Source organism: Aptenodytes forsteri, unplaced genomic scaffold, assembly GCF_000699145.1.
Source record: "Aptenodytes forsteri isolate BGI_AS27 unplaced genomic scaffold, ASM69914v1 Scaffold103, whole genome shotgun sequence".
In the NCBI taxonomy this organism is placed as follows: domain Eukaryota; kingdom Metazoa; phylum Chordata; class Aves; order Sphenisciformes; family Spheniscidae; genus Aptenodytes; species Aptenodytes forsteri.
Window position 1 is genome coordinate 5,960,289 of NW_008796051.1, and position 20,968 is coordinate 5,981,256.

Sequence of the window (20,968 nt, forward strand, 5' to 3'; positions counted from 1 at the left end):
AGTCATATTCTACTACTATTAAGAAGCCTGTCTGAGAACTTCACAAGAACCATATGCAAGATTGTTATCCCTTCTATGCTATACTCAGATCTGATTTCTCATTTAGGTGCCTTGAGGATCTAACAAAGCTGCTGGATACGGCACGATGGAAGTATCTACAAAACAAACTCCTTCTTCACAAGCCTGTAAAATGTGCCTAGAGAGGATGCTGCACTTTGATGAATATGAATATAACCTGAAGAAGCATCTTAAGGAAACAATAACTGAATTTACATCTCTTTGTCAAAGTAATAATGATATAGGGAGAATCATGCCAGTTCATCTTCTCTACCTTCAAAGTATTTGAAGTACTCCCTCACTAGAAATAACAGGTATGTGCCTATTTTCCAGATGAGTTAAGCATATTTTCTTGCTTTGCTTTCAGGATAGCAAAAAAAAAATCCGAAAATTGAAACCAGGCATTTTCTGCCCCAATTTATTACATCAAACAATGATGTCACTGTAATACCATTCTAACACTACTATATGTAAGTATATACTGGCCATCAGAAATAAGCAAGATAAAAAAGCTCCTCTTCATCATAATAGCTTATGACAATGCAAAACAATAAACCTAATAATACCTTCAAATTTTATTCACCTGTTAGGGAAAAAAATCTAGATATTAAATAATTTTAAGGGATTTTAACCAAAGGTCATCAATTATAAATAAAAAGAAATCTGGGAAACCAGTCAAAATTATACTTGAAAAAAGTTTACATAAACTTTTTCCAAGGGCAACCAGGGGATTATCAGAATTTTCATTTCCAAGCAGAAAGTTACAGAAATCATTTCAACAAGTAGTAGGAAAAAAACACAGTCAGCTACTCCGTACAGGAAGGCTTAGGATGGTCAACTACCCTCCCAAACAAATGGACAGAGCTTTCTTCTTAGCGGAAACTGGTACCAAATAAAACCCCCCAAAAAAGGCAAAAATTAGTAAAAACCCTATATTGGCAAAGATGCAGAACAGTGATACAAAAACATGAGAATCACTGTAGATACAGCACTGTATCTGTATCTCACTGTACTGTAGGTACAGTGAAGAAAGCAAGTAGCAGAAACTCTTCAGATAAAGAGGACTGCAATGATTGTTTTGAAAGGAACAGATGAGGAAAGTACGAGAAAGGACTGTTACACCATATCCGCTGAGATTTCAATTTTAAAGTTGTCTGTCACATGGGACAAAGTGGCCATTATTTGAAGTCGAATATATTTTATGAGCTGACAAATGTAGAAACAGTGACCAATAACAGCCTGGAAGTCTATACGTCACACTTCAGATATCTGCAAGTGATGGCTAAGAGAATTAACCAAGCAGTAGAAGGCTTTATTCACTACACGTTTCCACTAAAAAAATGTCAACCTTCTGCAGTCCAAAAGACTGAAAGCCACTGGTTTAAATCATTATCTTTACAAAAAGACAAATAAAGGACAACAGTATACATCGTTTTATATTAATCTCACTGAATCAACTTCACTCATATTTTACCATCCCTTCCTCAGACTGCCAGGGAAATAAGATCACATTATTGACGGTTTTGTGGTGGCGTTTTTTCAGTATTTTATTTATTGAGTTTCAGCATTCACAACCTTCCCATTTTTTCACATGACATAGGCACTGTCAGAAAACTGTACGTGTGCCTTCTTTTACACTCCCATGGCTCCTACCAGTGTCTCCCCTAGGCCAGCTTTCTACCCAGATGACCCTTGTCAATGTGGCAATCCTGTTATGAATAAGAGTATGTCGGGTGCAAACTGGTCTTTGAAAACTGCATGGGTCTCAACAAGCCATGAGTCTCGTTTGATTGGTTGGTTGGTTTTTGGTATTTTGCCCTATCCAGCTCCATGAAGTGCTCTCTGACTCCAACGTGTTACTCTTCTGTGACCTTGTCCAAAAACTGCAGTTTTGGGGTTTTCAGCTAAAGTCAAGTTCTGCTCTTTTCAGAACACACGCCCGTTAAAGATCATTGTTACTGGTAGTACAGAAATTTGCAAGAACTACAGAGGAAAAGCTCCACGCAGAAACTAGAACATCAGCTACAAGCTGCTGATTTGGCAATGTGCTCCTGGTTATGCGACCAAAAAAAAAAATACCAAACCCCCAAAAAACCCAAAACCAAAACAACAACAACAAAAAGCCCCACACTCCAATGATGCAGATGCAGAGTGACATTAGCACATCACTGGTGAGAACAAACATATTGAATCAACGCATAGCCATGTGAACACCCACATATCCTATGTGATTTCTGTAATTATAAATAGAACCACAATTTTTTTTATTATTTCATAGCCACCTGACTAAGCAAATTCTGGTGAAATCAGCATTACTAAAATCAGGGTACTAACTTATTAGAGACTGGAACACTGCCAATCTGTCCACTCACAGCTGTCTGAAAGCCAAAATATTCATATCTAATGTATGTTAATGTTTTATTTGCACTGGAAATAAATTAAAATAATAATACGCTGCAGGTATTTTACATTTTGTGAAATGTAACTCCCTGGTAAGAACATAATGAAAAAGGAATGGAAAAGAATAGGTTCTTTTCCAAGACAGCCTCAACAAAATAGGTTATAAGAAGAGCAGGGGAGAGCACAGCACGGCCTACAGCAAAATTTCCCATGTAAAAAAATATTTTTAATTCTCTACCAACAAAATTACCGATATTATGGTTCCAATTTCTTCTTTAGTGCAGATTGCTACACATTCAGTGTAATGTATTTTAATGAATAAGGATTTTCTTAAGCATACTTTATCCTCAACAAAATAGGTTATAAGAAGAGCAGGGGAGAGCACAGCACGGCCTACAGCAAAATTTCCCATGTAAAAAAATATTTTTAATTCTCTACCAACAAAATTACCGATATTATGGTTCCAATTTCTTCTTTAGTGCAGATTGCTACACATTCAGTGTAATGTATTTTAATGAATAAGGATTTTCTTAAGCATACTTTATTTTATAATTCATTCCTCAGGCACACAGTAAGACTAAAACTAGATGACTTTACCATTAACTGGAATTCTCCTCATCTACTGATACATTGCCTCCAGATCTAGAGTCTTCCAGTGGAGTTCCATAATGCATGGGGTCCAGAATAGCTAAAAAGCCACTCGCCTAGGAGGGAGCTACACTTTGATGCATGAAAAGTCTGACTGAGGCACAGTGCACTGACTCCCCCAGTCCTCCTCTGCTAACGCGGAGCAATGAAATTCAAAGGACGTGGGGAAGGAGGAAAGGAAATGTAGAAGCAAAATATTCTAAGAAGTCCAATTACTGTAAGCTGTATTTCAGTTTGCTGTAAGCTGTATTTTAATTTACACAGAACAACAGACATACGAGGAGTTTCCTGCTCAGAAGGGAACTGCGAGTGAAAAGACTCAGCGTTTCCCTTCTGATGGAGATATACTGCCCAGCTTACAAAGAACAAAGGTCATTGGAGACTACAAGCTCTGCACCGAAAAGCCCCTGACAATTCTGCCATTGGATATATAACAGATATAAACCGAATATATTGCTATGGTATAAGAGTAGTTTGAAAATTTCTATAGCTTTACCATAGAAAATATAGCAGAGCCTGAGCAGCTAGGGTCAAGGGTGAGATTGGCCCTGCCTATCAAAGCCAAGGGCAGTCTTTCCACTGTCTTCAGTTGGCTTTGAGTTCAACATAGGAAAGGCCCCAAAACATTCTTAGAGTGTCTCAGTGCTCAGCTTCCTGAGATGTTATGCTTCCCGGAGAAGAGAAGGCTCTGAGGAGACCCAATGTGTGCAAACGCCTGATGGAAGGAAACGAAGAAGAGGGAGCCACACTGTCCTCAGTGGTGCCCAGTGACAGGACAAGAGACAACGGGCACAAATTAAAACACATGAAATTCCATTTGGACACAAGAAAGCACTTTTCTACTGTGAGGGTGACCGAGCACTGGCACAGGTTGCCCAGAGAGGTTGTGGAGTCTCCATCTGTGTAGATATTCAAAAGCCGTCTGGACACGGTCCTGGGCAACCAGCTCTAGGTGGCCCTGCTTGAGCTGGGCGGCTTGGACCAGATGACCTCCAGAGGTCACTTCCAACCTCAACCATTCTGTGAGACTCTGAGATTGTAGGAGCTATGCTGGATTCACAAATAATACATGCATCAATTATGCTTTTCCGCTATAGCTTTGTAAATCTAAAATAGCTCCACTGATTTTATTGACCTACAAAAGCCTGAGAAATAAGGTTGATGTGAATCATTTCGGCACAGAAAATCCAGAAAGCAGAGGCTAAATGGACACTGTTCTACTAAATGCTAAATAAAATTTGGAAGTTCTGCATGCTGACTACAGGAGATTATAATAAATAACGTGGCTCTAGGAAATAATCCAGTGCTGGCTATATTCCAGAGATCTTTCAGTACTATCCTGAAGTAGGCTAATTTATCTGATTTTTCACCTTAAAAAAAAAAACTCAAAATAACAGAATTTATGCTCTATTTGCACTTGTATCTTTAAAAAGTCACATATAAATATTTATAATCAAAAAGCAACTAACCTTTTGCATTCACCAGAATGTTGCTTTGCCTTTATATTCTAAAGTGTGCATTTTTTAAAAAAGCTATGATAAACGACTAATCATTGCTTCACTGCTAAAAACTGCCTCTTCTTCCTCCAGTACTGATGCCTGCTCTGTCACCCTGAGCCTGCTGGCTGCCCCGCAGCCCTCAAGACCCATGCCGTGTCCCAGCCAGCCTGCTGGAGCTGCTCTTCGGTTTCCAGACTGCCCCTTCTTCTGATTTACTGCAAGGATAAGATGGCCTGTTCAGTCAGCGCTCACTAATCCTGTTGCTCAATAATTTCTCTGAGCTGCAGCCTCTTCTCTGTGCCACACTGAATGTAGGAGAAGCTCCTCTGGCACTTGGGCAAACAAGGCGGGGGCTGGCATGCCACGCTGCCACCGACGCACGTCACCTAAGGCAAGATGATGCCACTCCTTCAGCCCGGAATAAAGGTGGCAATTTTGTGAAAAGATGAAACTTAGTGAGCACCACAGGCTTAAGTCCATAATACTTCAATCCACCTGGATAAATGATGAATTTCAGAGGAAGCTTAATATTCCTTAAGTTTCTTGATAAAAACTTTGCACTCTTTCTGATGGTCAATTGCTGTGCAAATGAGAAGCAGATGGGCTTTCACAGCTCCTTCTCTCTATGTCAGTAGGGCTACAAGTGCTGAAGCTTGCAGAAGGGTGTGTAGCTTTGGGGAAAAATCAATGCATCATGAAGAGCAAAAGGGAGAATCTTCTCAATTTTAATTATAAAATGAAAAGTTTCTGTGAGCTAGCAAGACAGATCACTGCATCAGAAACTCATGCATAAGAGCTACCATGTCCATATTTGTGTTATTTTGTTCAAAAATCCTTCCCAAGTTATATAACCCCTCTATATGCTCTCTCTCCACACCTGCTAGCAACAGAAGTGTGAGCTAATCCAATGCAGCCCTATGCTTCTCACAGTTGCTTAAAATACTTGTGTTAGAGTGTGGATTTGGCTACAATGCACCAGAAAACCAACAAATGCCCCGTTTCAGAAAAAAAAACAAGTGCATGGAAAAATCACAGCCTGCAGATTTAAACATAACGACTCAGACTTTAACCTCCACTGAAATCTGTTGGGATAGATTTAAATAGTTTGGGATTAGGCCTATAAGTATCTGCAATGTCACTGGGAGGAGGACAGTGATGAGAAGAGAGCAGTTTCTTCCTGGAGATCAGTCTTTGATGATGGGAATTATTACAGCACCAGATACTGGTAAAAATATCACTTTGGGCCTTAAAAAGATAAAAATCAGCCAATTTGTTAAAAATACACTGGCTCCATTTAAAAAAGTGCATATATCACGTGGCTATTGGAAATGATGCTTTAGTGTTAATACACCAACTAATAAAAAAGTTACCATAAAAAGATTTGCTGACCAAATAGCAATTGTCTCAGCTACTAAGACATTGGCAGTCCTTCCACAATTCACTTAAAATAAATGAACTTGTCCTTGTACTTCTTAAGCCAACTCTGTGGTCTAAAGCAATACTTTATAGGGTCAGTAGGGGAGCTTAATCTCTCCCTGATTTGTATCAGTGCCTATCACCACACAATGCATTTGTCTCTGCAGAGGAGAAAAGAATTTAATGATCCCTTGCACATACCTTCTTGGATAGGTTTAAAATTGCGTTGGGAATAGAAAAGAAAGTGGTCTCTGCTTTCCAGCTCCAAACAATTCTCTACAGGAAGCTCCCATTGATCTAAGATATACGCTCTGGTAGCTTGACTGAATTTTGTGTTGAATAGCTTGTCTGTAGCTGACACATATATCCAACACATTGGCCAATTTATGTGCCTTGGAAGATCATTGCTTCTTTTAGCGCATTACGGCCAATAGAAAACACAATGATAATTTGCATGCACTGCCATTCCTTATGCTAGCAGCATCAACCTTCACACAAGACAAAACAGAACAAGTTGTCTGAATGTCCTCAAACAAAAGTACAGAGTTAGGGGAGAAGGTCAGGGTTTGTTACTATATTTTTTTTTTTGGCTTACAAGAAGAACCAAAGTCAAAGCAGTATCGGTTAAAAAAAAAAAAAAAAATCACAACTTTACTTACTAAGTGTTCTTCCCTGAACTAAATATTTAAGAAAAAACATGAAGAGTCAGTTGTGCTGAAATTCCTCAAGTGTTGAAAATGTCATCAAATGAGATACAAAAAAGCTGCACAATCCAATATTTAAATGCTGGGCTGGGCTGAAATTCATTTCCTAAATATAAGGAAAAAATTTTTTACGCTGAGGGTGGTGAAACACTGGAACAGGTTGCCCAGGGAGGTTGTAGATGCCCCATCCCCGAAAACATTCAAGGTCAGGTTGGACAGGGCTCTGAGCAAGCTGATCCAGTTGAAAAGGTCCCTGCTCATTGCAAAAGGGTTGGACTAGATGACCTTTAAAGGTCCCTTCCAATCCAAATCATTCTATGCTTCTATGATTCTATGTTCTGTCTTGAAACAAACAGTGAACTCAGCTAAAGAACAGTGTATTAGGCATCACTTTTTCTCAGCATTTATGATTGATTGTTCAATACTAAGGACAGTGGCTTCTTGAGCAACACACCCTAATTAGCTGCTTTCCCAATTATAAGCCATCTGTGTTTGCTCTACGTAATCTAGTCAGATGCCACATCCCCTGATATTGTTCTAAGAATTGAGAACAAAAAAGTTATTCTCAGAACCTATCCAAATGGAAGAACACAGCTTTGACCCCTCGAGCAAGAACTGTGGTCCAATGAGCACGCTGACCTCAATCAACTCAGACCTTGAGCTGAAGACACCAAGAAGACAGGGTACAGCTGGCACACATATATGAACTCAGTGACAACTCAGCATTTCCACCAAACTGGCCTGGAGAATAAGTGAGGGTCCTGCAGTCTCCATTGCTCTAACTTCCACTTTTTACACTCTTACACTGGAATTTAACTACCTTGTCAATGGGACTCCAATTTACATTCTCCATCCTTTGGTTCCAGGGAGTTGGCCACTTAAAAAGTTGTTTAATTTTTTTAAATGGCTCTTTAAATAACCTAGATGAAATTAGGAATAATTTTTCAAAGGACATTTTCATTTTTATTTTTTGATCTAATCATTTTTCTGGTAGTTTGTCAAGAGAGTTATATGTGTGCATGTTAGTTACAAATTGATTTATGTACTGGCATCAAATTAACAGAACTGGAAGCTAAAAGGCTTTTGATAATATTAAGAATATCAAAAAGGCAATATCAGAGTAAACTTCACAGTATGCTGTACCAGAACTGTATCTTAATTGGAAGGAGAAGTAGTCATGCTGTATGACAAGCTCAGTGTCCATATGCTCATTCACATTTCTTGACCTTTGTCAAGACTCCCAAGAAAAACAACTTCGTAAGAAGCCTTATGATGTGAGCGCTTCCCCATTAACATCTCGATGGAGAATTCCCAACTCAATTCACAGGCGGTACATTACAAAAACATACTGCAGAGGATCAGGGTTTCAAACTCTGCCAACATGGTCAAAGAGTCAAATAGAGGTTTGAACTCCACACATCTCACATCCCTGACTTACCAGTTCCCTGAGCCATCTAATACGCATGGAAATTCTGTGTAGCCGGTTAAAAAAAAATAAGTATTTGAATTCTCATTTCCTCTCAATTAGAATTAATCTACTTGAGTAAGTTAATAAGGTTTCATAAAATGGGATGGTTTGTGTAACTTCTAACACAATTAAATATTAATAAACTCCTGTGGGAGCAAGATCAATGGAGTACAAAACATCTTCCTGAATTTTATCTTACAACATTTCATTTTAACCATATATATATTTCTCTATACTCTGTAAGAAGTTTTATACAGCAGTAGAAGAGTGACAAAACCACACAGAAAAATCTCAACATCTACAGAATAAAGAAGTGTGTGCATCTCATGCTCAATTTCAAGCATGGATTCCACTGTGGCCTAAAATAAATAACTATCACATATGCGATACATGTCCATAATCAACCTGAAATATTATATATAGTCCATCTAGATAGTGATTAACCTAAAATTCCCCTCCTCTGGCCCTACTTGCAACAAAACCAAAATGCTATAAAACCAAAAGGTAATCACCTGTCTTAAATGACAATATTAAATTACCTGTAGCCAGTTTCTTATATAATTCTGCCTGACCTTTTGTGAAAGAACATTTCTAGGTGTCTGGTTTTTGCTGGTCTCTTGGGTCTAGTATGAGTTTTCCCTTAATTACAGAAGAAGAATCATAAATCTGAACCTCCATTTCTAGCACGACAATGTCAGTTTGAAAGTACATTCTTTTTGAGATAGAGGTGTTAGAAACACTGGTCAAAACAAACACCAGGCAATCATTCTTGAATTTCTAGCGGTTTGGTGTAAAAGATAGACTATAAATAACTTTTAAATTTTTTAATTTTTTTTTAATGTTTACATTTTTTTAAAGTTTTAAATAACTTCTTTTTAAACATTGATACGAAATATCTATGTTTTAAAAAAAAAAACCACAACTAAAATAAAAAAAAAACACCTGCAACTGAAAAATGAAAACGTTCTGGTTATCAATTTCCCAAAATATTTCAAGGAAGTCTAAATTCCTTCATTCCTTAACCCAAATATTTCATTCCCTGACCAGTTCTTTCACTGACATGTTTACAGGAAGGTTCGTTTTCTTTACAGATTTCAAAATATTCATTAGAAGGAAGCACTGCAGTAAAACTTACATTGACATTCTTTGCAGCACTTGCCATCCACATACGCCAGCGCAGAGTTAAGCGGGCAGTCAGAGAGGGGGCAAATCAAAGCCTCGCACTGCACAGTACCATTCTAGAAGAACAAAAGGTGTTTAACTGGTAGATATATTTAGCAAGAGCAGAGATGTTCTCAAACACAGGAATTTAAAATCTATTTTTAAATGCAATGAACTCCCTAACAATACCCAAAAAGACATTTTAACGTGGTTCTTTTAATAACTACAAGAACAGAAACTATACGTTTAGAATATCATCCAGGCAATCTTTCAGACATGTATGATGTGTTCTTTGAGATTATAATGATCTAAGATTTTTTTAGAGGCAAATCTATTTGGAGGTAAAACATTCTGCCAATCAGCTGCAAACTGACAGATTAGTGTGAAATAACAACCTCACAGAACAATACCTTCTGATTTTTACATAAGAGGCAATACGTTTATAAAAGGTAATAATATCATAGCTGCAAGAAAAACCTGAGACAAAAATACGTAATGCATTTAACACTAAATTCAAAGCATTTTAAATAGCTATCAGCCAGGTTTAATACCATGGACTGTCGTCTTCTCGTCAACCACAAAACTCTAAAAGCAAAACTAACATCCCTCCAGAAATATAAAGATCAAAATAAGACTAAGCTTAAGGAGAACCATTTAGCAAATTATAGATAGCAGCAAATCAATCTAAGGTGCAATACAGACAACAACAGCCTTTTCATCGTTTCCTAATGGCCTTCGGACTAGGCATTTAATTACTTCAAATGGAATTAATGAGCTTTAAATGAACGGACAATAACAAATATGCCATGGTTTGGTACCTGAAAGGATACTTGCAATTGCTTCTGGAGTTGTGATACCTTTGGGAATCTTCCATCCACCTAACAAATCTTTTTCATTTGTGATATAACAGAGCATGCATATGACCCTGACATTTTACTCTTTATTACTTATTGAATGTAACCAAAGGCAACTAAAGGGAATCAGGCACAAGGGATGTATTAAATCGTTTGCTAAGAAAAAGGCTGTGTTTATAGTGACAAAAAGCAGGGAATTAATTATCCAGAGAAACCATTTGCAACTCAGTGCATGGGCATAACATGACAGCTACGTATATTGCATAGCATCTGCCTTTGGTGATATGAAATATAGGAGAGCTACACATGCTGGCACTGCTGAAACAATAGGAAAATGTATTTATTAATACTATTCCTTAGATTTAGAACAGGTTTTCTAGCACTTTGTTGTTACTACCTAGCATACACCTGGAAGTTTTCTCATTATTTGCCTCAATAAAACTGTAATCACAGGAAGCACTAGAGTTCCCGAGTCTCCACTCAAACTGTAGCCGTACCATGCAAGTGCAGTTCTTACAGCCATCTGTCCAGGATTCAAACTCTCTGTAAGTCGTGCCTTTCATTGTGCAGGTCCTTTCACAGTAGCACTGATCCAACTTGTTCATCCTCTGCTCAGCTTGGGACAACTGTATTTACAGTTCACAAAAAAGTTTTGAATTTGTAAGTGGTTTCCACATTAGTATAAACATGATTGAAACTGTCCCCCTTATCATCAAGCATGCAGATGAGAGAATACACATAGGAAAATGCAGTCAAAGATAATAAGACAGTTATTGTCAAATACAATATGATTAAACCATCAGTCATTCAGAGATGGAAATTGAGAAGCAAGACACAATGCATTTCAGCTTTCTCTAACATCAGGGAGATCGTGAAACAAAGTGAGTAGGTCAAGATGGGTATGGCCCCTGATTTCTCATCTTTGTATGTAGGAACTGACCAAGAATCTTGCTCTACGTAAACTACTTGCACATATTAGGTTATGCACAAAAGACCTGAATCTGAGTAGAGAGGCAAAATTGGAGATAAAGCTCAAAACCAACATGTTAGCAATTGTTTCTCCACTTCAATCAAGGCATTGTTAACATTTGTGTATCAAATCAGCCAGGTAACAGCATTCCTGTAGACATCTAAAGAACTGACATTTAAAACCAGAAGACTAGTCTATGTTCACCAGCAGACATGAATGCTTTTGGTGTGATATTCCAGGGGAAAAAAAGAAGAAAATGCTGCTTTGGATTCTTAATTCCTTGTTTTGCATATATTTTGTCTGAACATGCCTTTGGCAGCTCAGGTCTAGAAAAGTCTTGGACCAATAAGTCTTGCTGCAATAAGCACTATAAGCACAGCAACCTATTTCATTCTAGCTTTACTGACTTGTTAGCCTAATAGATAGAGCTTGAATATCTATGAGCCTTTCCTTGCTCAGGGATTTGGATTCTGTTTACTATTAAAAGATACGATTCTATAAAAATATTAAAACACAAGAAAGCTCTCTGAACTGGGAATTTGTATGTATAGACACTAGGCACAGATAAATAAATACAAACATATAAACATACCATGCAGGGATGTTCCACACACACCCATGTGCACATCCCCACATATGCACAAATAATCTAAAAAGACAGCAATTAAAGCCTTAGACTCCTCGTTTCTCCCATGCCATGACTCCTAGTAAACATTACCTTAGCTGATGTTTTGGCTAAAATGTCTTGCAGTTCCATAATTTTCTGCACAAGTCCATGGAAGTCATTACAAGTTGGGCATGCTAGAAAAACAAAATATGTATATTAATTAAAAAAACCCCATGTCTTCACAATAGGTTCAATCATGTCAAAGTTGACAACCAATACACTGAAACTCAAGGTTTTAAGAAAGCTTGTAGGACAGAAAGTACGTACAAAGCACACCTTTCATTTTATGGTATAAGAATTAATAGACTTACTGCGATTAAGATCTGGGCATTGAGAAATAAATCCTTGAGGCATGACAAGTAATTGCACATCTTGCATTATGCCCTATGTGTAAGTGGAGAGGAAAAAAAAGGACACATTATTTTTACCTGTCAAAATTATGTTTTCCATTCACCACGTAAAACATTAAAGCCCACACAGAAAAACTGCCTGATAAAAACAAAACTTATGAATACACAGCTTCTTGCCTGGAACCAATGTAGTGATAGAAGAATAAAGAGAAAGTAAACTAGATAGATGTACAAATACAGACATACTGAATCATTTTTGAAGACATAGGAACCAAATCATTTTTAAAGACATAAGATTAAATGTCAAGATGTAATTATGTGGCAAGAGTTTGGTTGTTTAGAATTCATTGTTATTTTCAGTTAGCCATTGCAGAAAAGCTTGAAAATGACCTTTAAAAGTAATTTGAAAAACAGCTGCAGTTTCAGTTACTTTGAAACACTCTTAAATAAAATGCAAATTTTTCACTAAGCTGTAACTGTCAAATAGAAGTAAAGATTAAAGAAACTTGAGTCAGGAAAAACACATTCATGCAAACCCTTTATGATATCAATGGGGATCTTTTCATAAAGCATGTGGAATGCCAAGAAACTACATGTCTGTTACACAGTCACATGTTGGCAAGAGCTTAGGGGAAGGGGAAGTTTAGTGTGAAATTCAGCTATGCCATCTGGAAAGGGCCAGTTTCACCCAGAAGAATAGATCCCATGCTTGCAGGCAGAATTTACATGCATCCTTAGTCATTAAGATATAATTAGCAGCCACTTTGCTGGTCTCCAAAAGCAAAGGCCAAATAACAATTTCAAAGTGAGCCATCCTATCATATTCGCTCCAGATGTCCCTTTCATCCATGACTCCCTCCCTGCATCTCCAAAACTCCTTCTTAGGAGGAAAAGCAAAATAATTACAACATGCGTCAGCATGCTTATGAAGAGAATGTTTCACGAAACTAAGAACACAATGCAAACTAAATGCAAAAGTTCACATTTCATCCACGTACACAGGGCATTCAATACAGATGTTGCAAAGTCAAAGAACCAGAATTTTGACCGCAAGTGAATGACGCAGGGTGACTTAGCAACCTAAGTGACCTACAGAGAAGAGTAGGTGTCACTGGAGGGCAACGAAGAGAGTACTTAAGTACCATGCCTACCTTTCTCCCTTAACAACTACGCTATGATCTAGGACAACTGGACACTCCCCCACGCTGCACGAGGAGCTGCAGCGATTAGCTAACAGTGAAAAAATAGGTGTGCCTGAGACAGGGCCCCACATCAGGACCTCCCACAGCACGTGTTCTGGAAGTCAGGAGCAAAGACCTCTACACCAAAAAGCTCACTGCATTAATTTCTCCTCCCTTCCTTCATCGGCGTCATCAACTTCAAACTCATGTCAACCCAAGTTATGGCATTTTCATGAAAAGGAGGAATGGCAGAGTCCAACCCATTCAGGTTTAAAACACTCTTCACTAAACACACAGGCAAGTATTCAAATGATTTAGCAGTTAACCAACAGTAAAGCTCCTCCAACTATTTGAGGAGCTTTATTTATCATACATCAGCTGTGATATGAGCTGACTCTGCCACTCACCAGGAATTCAGGTTCCTTCTCATTCTCCCAAAGTAACAACAGGGAGCTGTGACATCTAGCCTACCTGGGCTCCCAAATCAGGACCTCCTGACAGCGCATGAGAGGCTTTGCACAGGCTCCTAAAGAACCTAGTGGTTCAAATTAACACACTGCTGGATGCTAGGTACCGAGAGAAGTTACACGGTACCAGAAATCAGATAGCCAGAACTGCTCTCTCAGACTTCAGACCCTGAAGTGAAACAGGTACAAATATATCCCAGTGTGAATATGCCTACTGGCACATTGGTTTAGTGCAGCAATATTAGGTTCAAAATCAAACACAGCCAAATAAAATCTTTTTCAGAGTGACTAATGATTTTGAGTACCTTGACCCATCTGGACAATCCATTTAATCCACTCAAAGCAGCCTGATTTTCGGAAATAGCTAAGCACCTGGACCTCTCAAAATCAGATCAGTAGGAGTTGTCCTACAGTGAGTGTCTAAAAATATAGGCTCTCCAAAACACTAAGAAGTGTTGAAAGTCCTCATTTCTAAACTGATGAATCTCCTGTACAACAGTGTCATTTTCATTTTCAGATGCAGTTTGACCATTGGTACTATATTATGCTGGAGAAATCACTTAGCACAGTATGTTTTGGCTATATCGATGCTCTTCTAAGAGCTATCCATTTTTGTATTTCTGTTAAGCTGGTTTATATTTGTAACTGAGGCAAAATTCTCCATGTATTTTGTTTAATTTTATCTTTCTTGAAAAGAAAGAAAAAAAAAAAAAGTCCACTACTGGAGCATTTATTTTTCTACACCTAATGAGCTTCTTCGTAGTGACTATGATTTGGCAAAAAGAACATAATCAAGTCAAAAACTGAGAAGGCACAAAAAAATAAAGGAATATTAAAAAAAAGTATTAATTATAAGCACGTAGAATAAATGAAGTGTATCTGAGATCAGTTTAAGCACTGCATTTATAGTTTCTGATTTTATTCTTGGAATCAACTGTTTATTTAAGCCAGAAATATAATTTTGCAGCTTGTTTAGCAGACATCCTTTTAGCCTTCTGGAGGAAAAGGAAACACATATTGAATTGAAAAATAAAAACGAAGTCATGCTTCAGTTTTCAAATCTGAGTGCCCCACTGGACTTCATACACAACAAGGATATAAACTAGCATTTAAGTATAGCAAACAGTATTTCAACACCCAAAAACTGATTTTAGCACAAAAGCACAGAACTTGCTGTGAAAACCATAGTCGAAGTGTTTTATGCTGAAAAAAGATTTAGCAGGCCGTATTTTAAAAAGTGATTGGGTCTGTGATCAACATCATCAATTCTGTTTTGCAGCTCAAGTAAAAAGATGCCTACCGGGTGGAAAATGGGACTGCAGTGTGGAAGGCATCCACAGGGATGCCATCATTTGTTAAAGCAGCTCCAGAGAAGATTGAGGCCAAACCACAGATAGTGGCTTTGACCAATGAGTGCTACCTAATGGACTCAGAGGAATCAAAATTTACACTCCAGTTCAACACAGCATTCACTTTTTCAATCTTGCTATACACCAGGTGCTTGTTATATATACATGTTAAAGCAGAAGCAGTAAGCAAAAAGCACATACAAATATTCTTCCTCTGGGGGGAAAAAGCATTCCCTTCATTGATGCTAGTCATCTCATTCATTTCTGAGCCGAGAAGATACTGTGATGAAATCTAAATCCTACCAAGGCAATGAAATTGGAGTTCTGTAGTGTTCTGTGACACACAAAAAATGCATCCAGCTATGAAACAGACAATAATCTGACCATTTATTTCCTGAAATTCTGTCGCACTTGGCCATTTACCTTTCCCTGTCTTGGGCTGCTGTTGGCTGTGTCATTTGGTGACACTGAGCCCTATGCTTCTGGCTCTGCAACTTTATTTAGTGAAGTCCAGTTTGATGGAAACACAGCTCACTGCATCAGATATGCTGATACACAACACACCACGGCCCTAAGAACTGTGTTATGATTACAGAAGCACAGACTGGTTGAGGTTGCAAGGCACCTCCTGAGATCACCTACTGCAACTCCCCTGCTCAAGCAGGATCAGTCACAGCAGGTTGCCCAGGACTGTGTCTGGATGGCTTTTGAGTATCTCCATAGTAGTCTTACTCTGACCAACCTCACAGTAGAACTGTTTTCTTATGTTCAGATGGAATTTCAGGTGTTTCAGTTTTTGCCCATTGCTTCTTGGTCTGTCAGTGGGCATTACTGAGAAGAGTCTGGATCCCTCATCTTCATTCCCCCCACACATTCAGGTATTTATACACATTGATGAGATTTCCCCTGAGCCTTCTCTTCTCTAGGCTGAACAATCCCAGCTCACTCAGCCTCTCCTCATATGAAAGATGCTCCAGTCCCTCAATCATTTTTATTTAAGTTCAGTCTTTTCCTTTCAGGGAATGCATACCTTAAAATAACCATGTGCATTATTCCTCTGTCCCAGCCAAAAGGTTGTACCCAAAGGTAAGTCCATGAAGGGCTTCTCCACAACTCTTTCATAAATTCTGGAAAGGAAGGAAAAAATAAAGTCCCAAGTTGTTATCATTTCATTTACTCAGAGCTGGAATGTTCCAAATGTGACAACTTCCTATGAAACAACACTCTTTACTTACTTATTGCAGTCCACATGTAAAATCAAGTGAGAGGCACTGATTGCTAAGGAAAGCCTGTGCCATTTATCATCTGCCAAAATGTATGGGAATACTTCTGTGTGGGAGCGATGACTGCCGGAACGATAATGCAACCTGATTTCATTTCGATGACCGCTGCTTTCCAGCTCCAGGTACCTGTACCATAAATGCACCATCATGTCATGAACCATTCTTACTAGCACAGCAACATTTTACATAATACAACTTCTCGTTATCATGCAGGAACTATTTAAAAGAGGGGAAAAGACAAGCAAGGAGATACAAAGACGAAAGTAGACACTATCCAGATTTGCACTGCATTCTTCTTCTCAATAACACATAATAGCAGGTTCCAACTTTCATGTAAGTACACAAGATCCCAAGCCAATTATTTTTTTTCCTCTAGCAACACTATTTTCCATAACATGATCTGATTGGAAATATAATTACCCTATTATGAATAATTGCCTCATAACCTGAAAGCACAGTAAGGATACTCTGAAGGCATGAATGCACAAAAGACAACACCAAGTTTTGCAATAGGGACATCATTAGCCATTACCAGCCAGGGAAGTAAGCAAGAACTGAGACTGGACACTGCTTTGTTTGCTTTCGGATGTACTGTTAACATCTCCTTTCATTTTTCGTAGTGCAATTTCTCAAAAGAAAGACAAAATCAAGAAGTGCTAACTCTTCAGAACAATTTATATATGTGTACATATTTACTTCATTAAATAAGTATGTGTATTTGCGGGGTGTGTGTATATACATACACAAGTATGTATATGTATGCACATATATGTATGTACGTATATACACGGTAAAAAACCAGCATTGCAGCTGTACCAACATAAGTGCACCATACACCAGATTTGCAGATTGCAAACACAAGCTTTGCTGGTGAAATTCCAGCAGATCAATTTAAAAAGCACCCCATAACCAAACTTCGTACTTAGTCAGACAGGCCTGCTTCGTGCCTATCGGACCTCTTCTGGGAACAGGCTTGACACACCATTTGTCTTCTAAGTACTAAGTTTCTCATTTTAAAGTCCCCCCCTAAAATGCTTTTTAAGACAGGAAAGAAAAACAGAAATGGAGATTCTCTAATAATCATATGCAACCTACACCTAAAGAGCAAGGAAAATAATATAGTATGTGGTAAGACGCACAACAACTGGGAGAATGGACAATTCATTTTTGTCTATTTTTGCTGCTACATCTGCAATTAGGCATGACAGTGGTTTGTAATCTGAGTGTACCCATGTTTTAGGGTGATGTCGTTTATTTTAACAGGCTATCTATATTAAAGAACAGACAAAACAATGATTGCAGTTTTCAAGAGTGAAGATGAGACCAAGTCAAAACCATCTTGTACAATCATTATCCCTAGGAGGAGGTTGGGCTCACTGCACGTCTCCTTCCTTCAGGGTGTTTCATGGTGGAACATTCCACTTTTCCGTATTTGCTTAACTGCCTGGACTTACACAGCTCTGGCTCAGTCTTGTGAGCTTCAGAAGATGGGACGAGCCTCAGCACTGACAAACAGGTATGGGTGGAAATGCGAAGTCTGACCACAGAGAGGCTTCTCATGCTGTCTGTGAGGCTGTAACAAAGCACACACTTGGGCACGCACTTTCCAAAGGTTTGGAAGAGTCTTTGAGAAAGTAAGCTAAGCATTAACAAATACATCTGGATTTTAAAAACTCATTTCTAGTGACAAAAATACTCTAAACTTCTCTGTATGCTCAGGATTACTAATCTTTTGAGAGAGAAAAGAGGGTGATCTTGTTTCCTGAAGGACTTACTCCCAAAGGAAACAATAACTGCATTGTACTGCAGTCTCCTCCTAACCAAGAAACTCAGTATTGAAAAGTTCCAGGGGAACCTCATCAGCTGAATCACTGGTTTCTTGTCCACACCATGCCAGCCCAGCCCACCCATCACATGGAGAGCATCAGTCAAAGAATTCCCATTACTAATATCACTACTACTTCCCCCAACAGCTCCAAGGCACTCGTCTATGCTGTGAAAAGCAAGGCTCTAAGTAAAAAATAAACCACAATGAGAAACACAGTACCACAGGAGAACCTGCTTCCCCCTTTACTAATGTCCATGACCTCTGTGGTTGTTTAATCAATACCAGCCTACCTGATTTTAACCCCCCAAAAACCACACACACTTTGGGTCAAATGGATTTAACTTAGTAGGGAGATGATACGTGCTTAGGTTTACTATGTTTGACATACGGAGAAGAAAATATCAACCTGAAAAAAGGTTGTTGCATCTCCGCAGATCACTCTGTGCACGCACAATCATTGCAAAGGCAACAGCCAAGGCCACCGTAAGATCAGTCGCTCTACTTGGAAACCAGCCAGACAGCGATCCCTTATTTACTGACTAAGGCTGAGCCTATTTTCATAAGAGGAAGAAATTTGTCTCAAATGTCCCAGAGGAATTTGAGACAGAAAACAGCAATGTTTTCTCTGCTCTCCAGCACTGATCCATCATAACTGCTGGATAAGAGTTGAGAGTCAGCAGATCTGCTCAGCTGCGGAGCTGCTACCGCCCGTCCCAGCGAACGGCACGAGCCTGAGCAGGACCTGCTCTTCAGGCTGCGACAGACCAGCACAGCGGAGACTGTGGAAGTAGAAGTCAGGATGTACAGCAAAAAGCTGGAGATTTAGGAGGTGAAACACCAGGTGGTCCTGGTGTACGCAGTAGCAGTCTTTGAGAAGAGGGAATGCCAAGTCTTTGGTGGCTCACTCGCTCATTTGGCATCTCTGCTCACATAGCAAACACACTGTAGCTGCCCACTCTTACTCCAGGCAACTAATAAAAATCAACTTTAATTTACAGCATGTAGACAAATATTTTAGAAGCTAAGGCAAGATATCATGTCTGCTGCTTATGAATTTATTACAGGGTGGGGGTTTTTTTAAACTTTTACTACTCACATTTATAGGTATAGTGTTAAAAGTTTTCTTCATGGCTCGTTGATCTACACTAAGAAGAAAAGGAAAATCAATAAAATTAAAGAGAAGTATGTACTTAAGAAAAAAATTAAAATCCTTATCTCCATTACTTATAAAAATCTTTATCTGAAGATTTTTGATACAAAAGTTCTGGCTTTTTTGTTAGGTATAATTACATAAAACATTAAAAAAAAAAAAGATCCTACTCAGTAGACCCTATTCATTGCAAACTACGGCTACAATAGCAGTAAGCAATTCTGCTGGGTGTAGATTATGAAGATGTAAAAGCAATTCACGCCGCACAGCCACCACATTCAGCAACGCATTATTTGCTATTTTCCATGGTATGATGACTGGGCAGTCAGGAGTGTGAGCCTTATTTTTCTATTTGGAAGTAACACTTAAAGTGTTCTGAAACATTAACTAGGAGTTTTTACCGCTTGGTGCATCCCCTAGAACAATATGGCATCAAAATATCCCCAGATGGATTCTAAATGCCAAGTGGCAACTGCACTATATCTGTAAAAACCTAGTCCCCTCCTCTCACTTACACTACTGCTTGGCCTTACTGGCTTTGCCCTTTTCCCTGACTACCTAGAGCTATACCTAGGCAAGAGATGACTGGCAGTTTTGCCAGGGAGTGATAAATAAAGAAAATCATCTTTACTTTTCTGGATAAGTTGGTAGCACTTAGTGCAAGTGCACAGTGGGCAGGAAAGCCACCCATTCAGTTTCTGTCCCTTTCTTTTGCTGAATACAGTTTTAGGGCCAGACAAGAATTTTCTGACATAGGATATTTTTGTTCAAAAATTATGATCCATTCATTAAAACCAAATCTTTTGATAGAAACAAATATTCTCGCAGCTAGGCTTGTGGGGTCCAGGATGAAATGCTTGTTAAAATGAGAGACAGAGAGAGCAAATCTAAGACTCTCTGAAAGACCTTCTCAAATCCTCTTTAATGCCACAGTTATTACCCATTTGAAAGCAGAGATCCCAAGTGAAGAGAGGTCGAAATCAGAAGAGGGTATTTCCCATATCAAAACAGAGTGCACAAACAATGGGACAGTAAAACCAGTCTCCCAGGTCAACCTGATTTGGCTCTTCCATTACGCAGAATTCATCAGTGAAAAAGAGTAAGTCAGGTACAAGAGCAACCTAAATTCAGTAAGTTGATTTCAAGTCCTATGCCTATACTAATAAATAAAGCCAGCAAGACCCATTCCTTTGCCCTGAAGACAAATATTAACAGTGGTGCTCCACTACAACTCGCACCCATATGGGTGCTCTCTCCCGCTTTTTTCCTGAAATGGGTGGTTTTTTCCACGCTACCTGTTGGGAACAGTCCCTGGCCAATGCTACTCCACAAACCCTGCCATTAGCAAGGGTGCTAATTGCAGGAAACAAAAGAATGCCAAGGAAGATGCTAACAATTATGCAGAATGGACAACAGCAGGCCAGTGCTCCAGCCTGGGCCCTGTTTGGTTTACTAGCCTAGCCCTGGCCAGGCACTGCCAACAAAGCTTTGTAATGCATCAAGTGGGGAAAACAAA

At 38.8% G+C, this 20,968-nt stretch overlaps 1 protein-coding gene across 1 annotated transcript in view; it reads right to left on the minus strand.

Annotated features, from left to right (window-relative positions):
* NELL2 (neural EGFL like 2) overlaps positions 1 to 20,968 on the minus strand; it is a 158,179-nt gene that overhangs the window by 104,966 nt on the left and 32,245 nt on the right. The window contains 6 exon segments of the mRNA XM_009286250.1: positions 9,328 to 9,430; positions 10,705 to 10,833; positions 11,896 to 11,978; positions 12,156 to 12,228; positions 16,222 to 16,318; positions 16,427 to 16,600. Coding sequence (XP_009284525.1) covers positions 9,328 to 9,430; positions 10,705 to 10,833; positions 11,896 to 11,978; positions 12,156 to 12,228; positions 16,222 to 16,318; positions 16,427 to 16,600 — 659 coding nt within the window.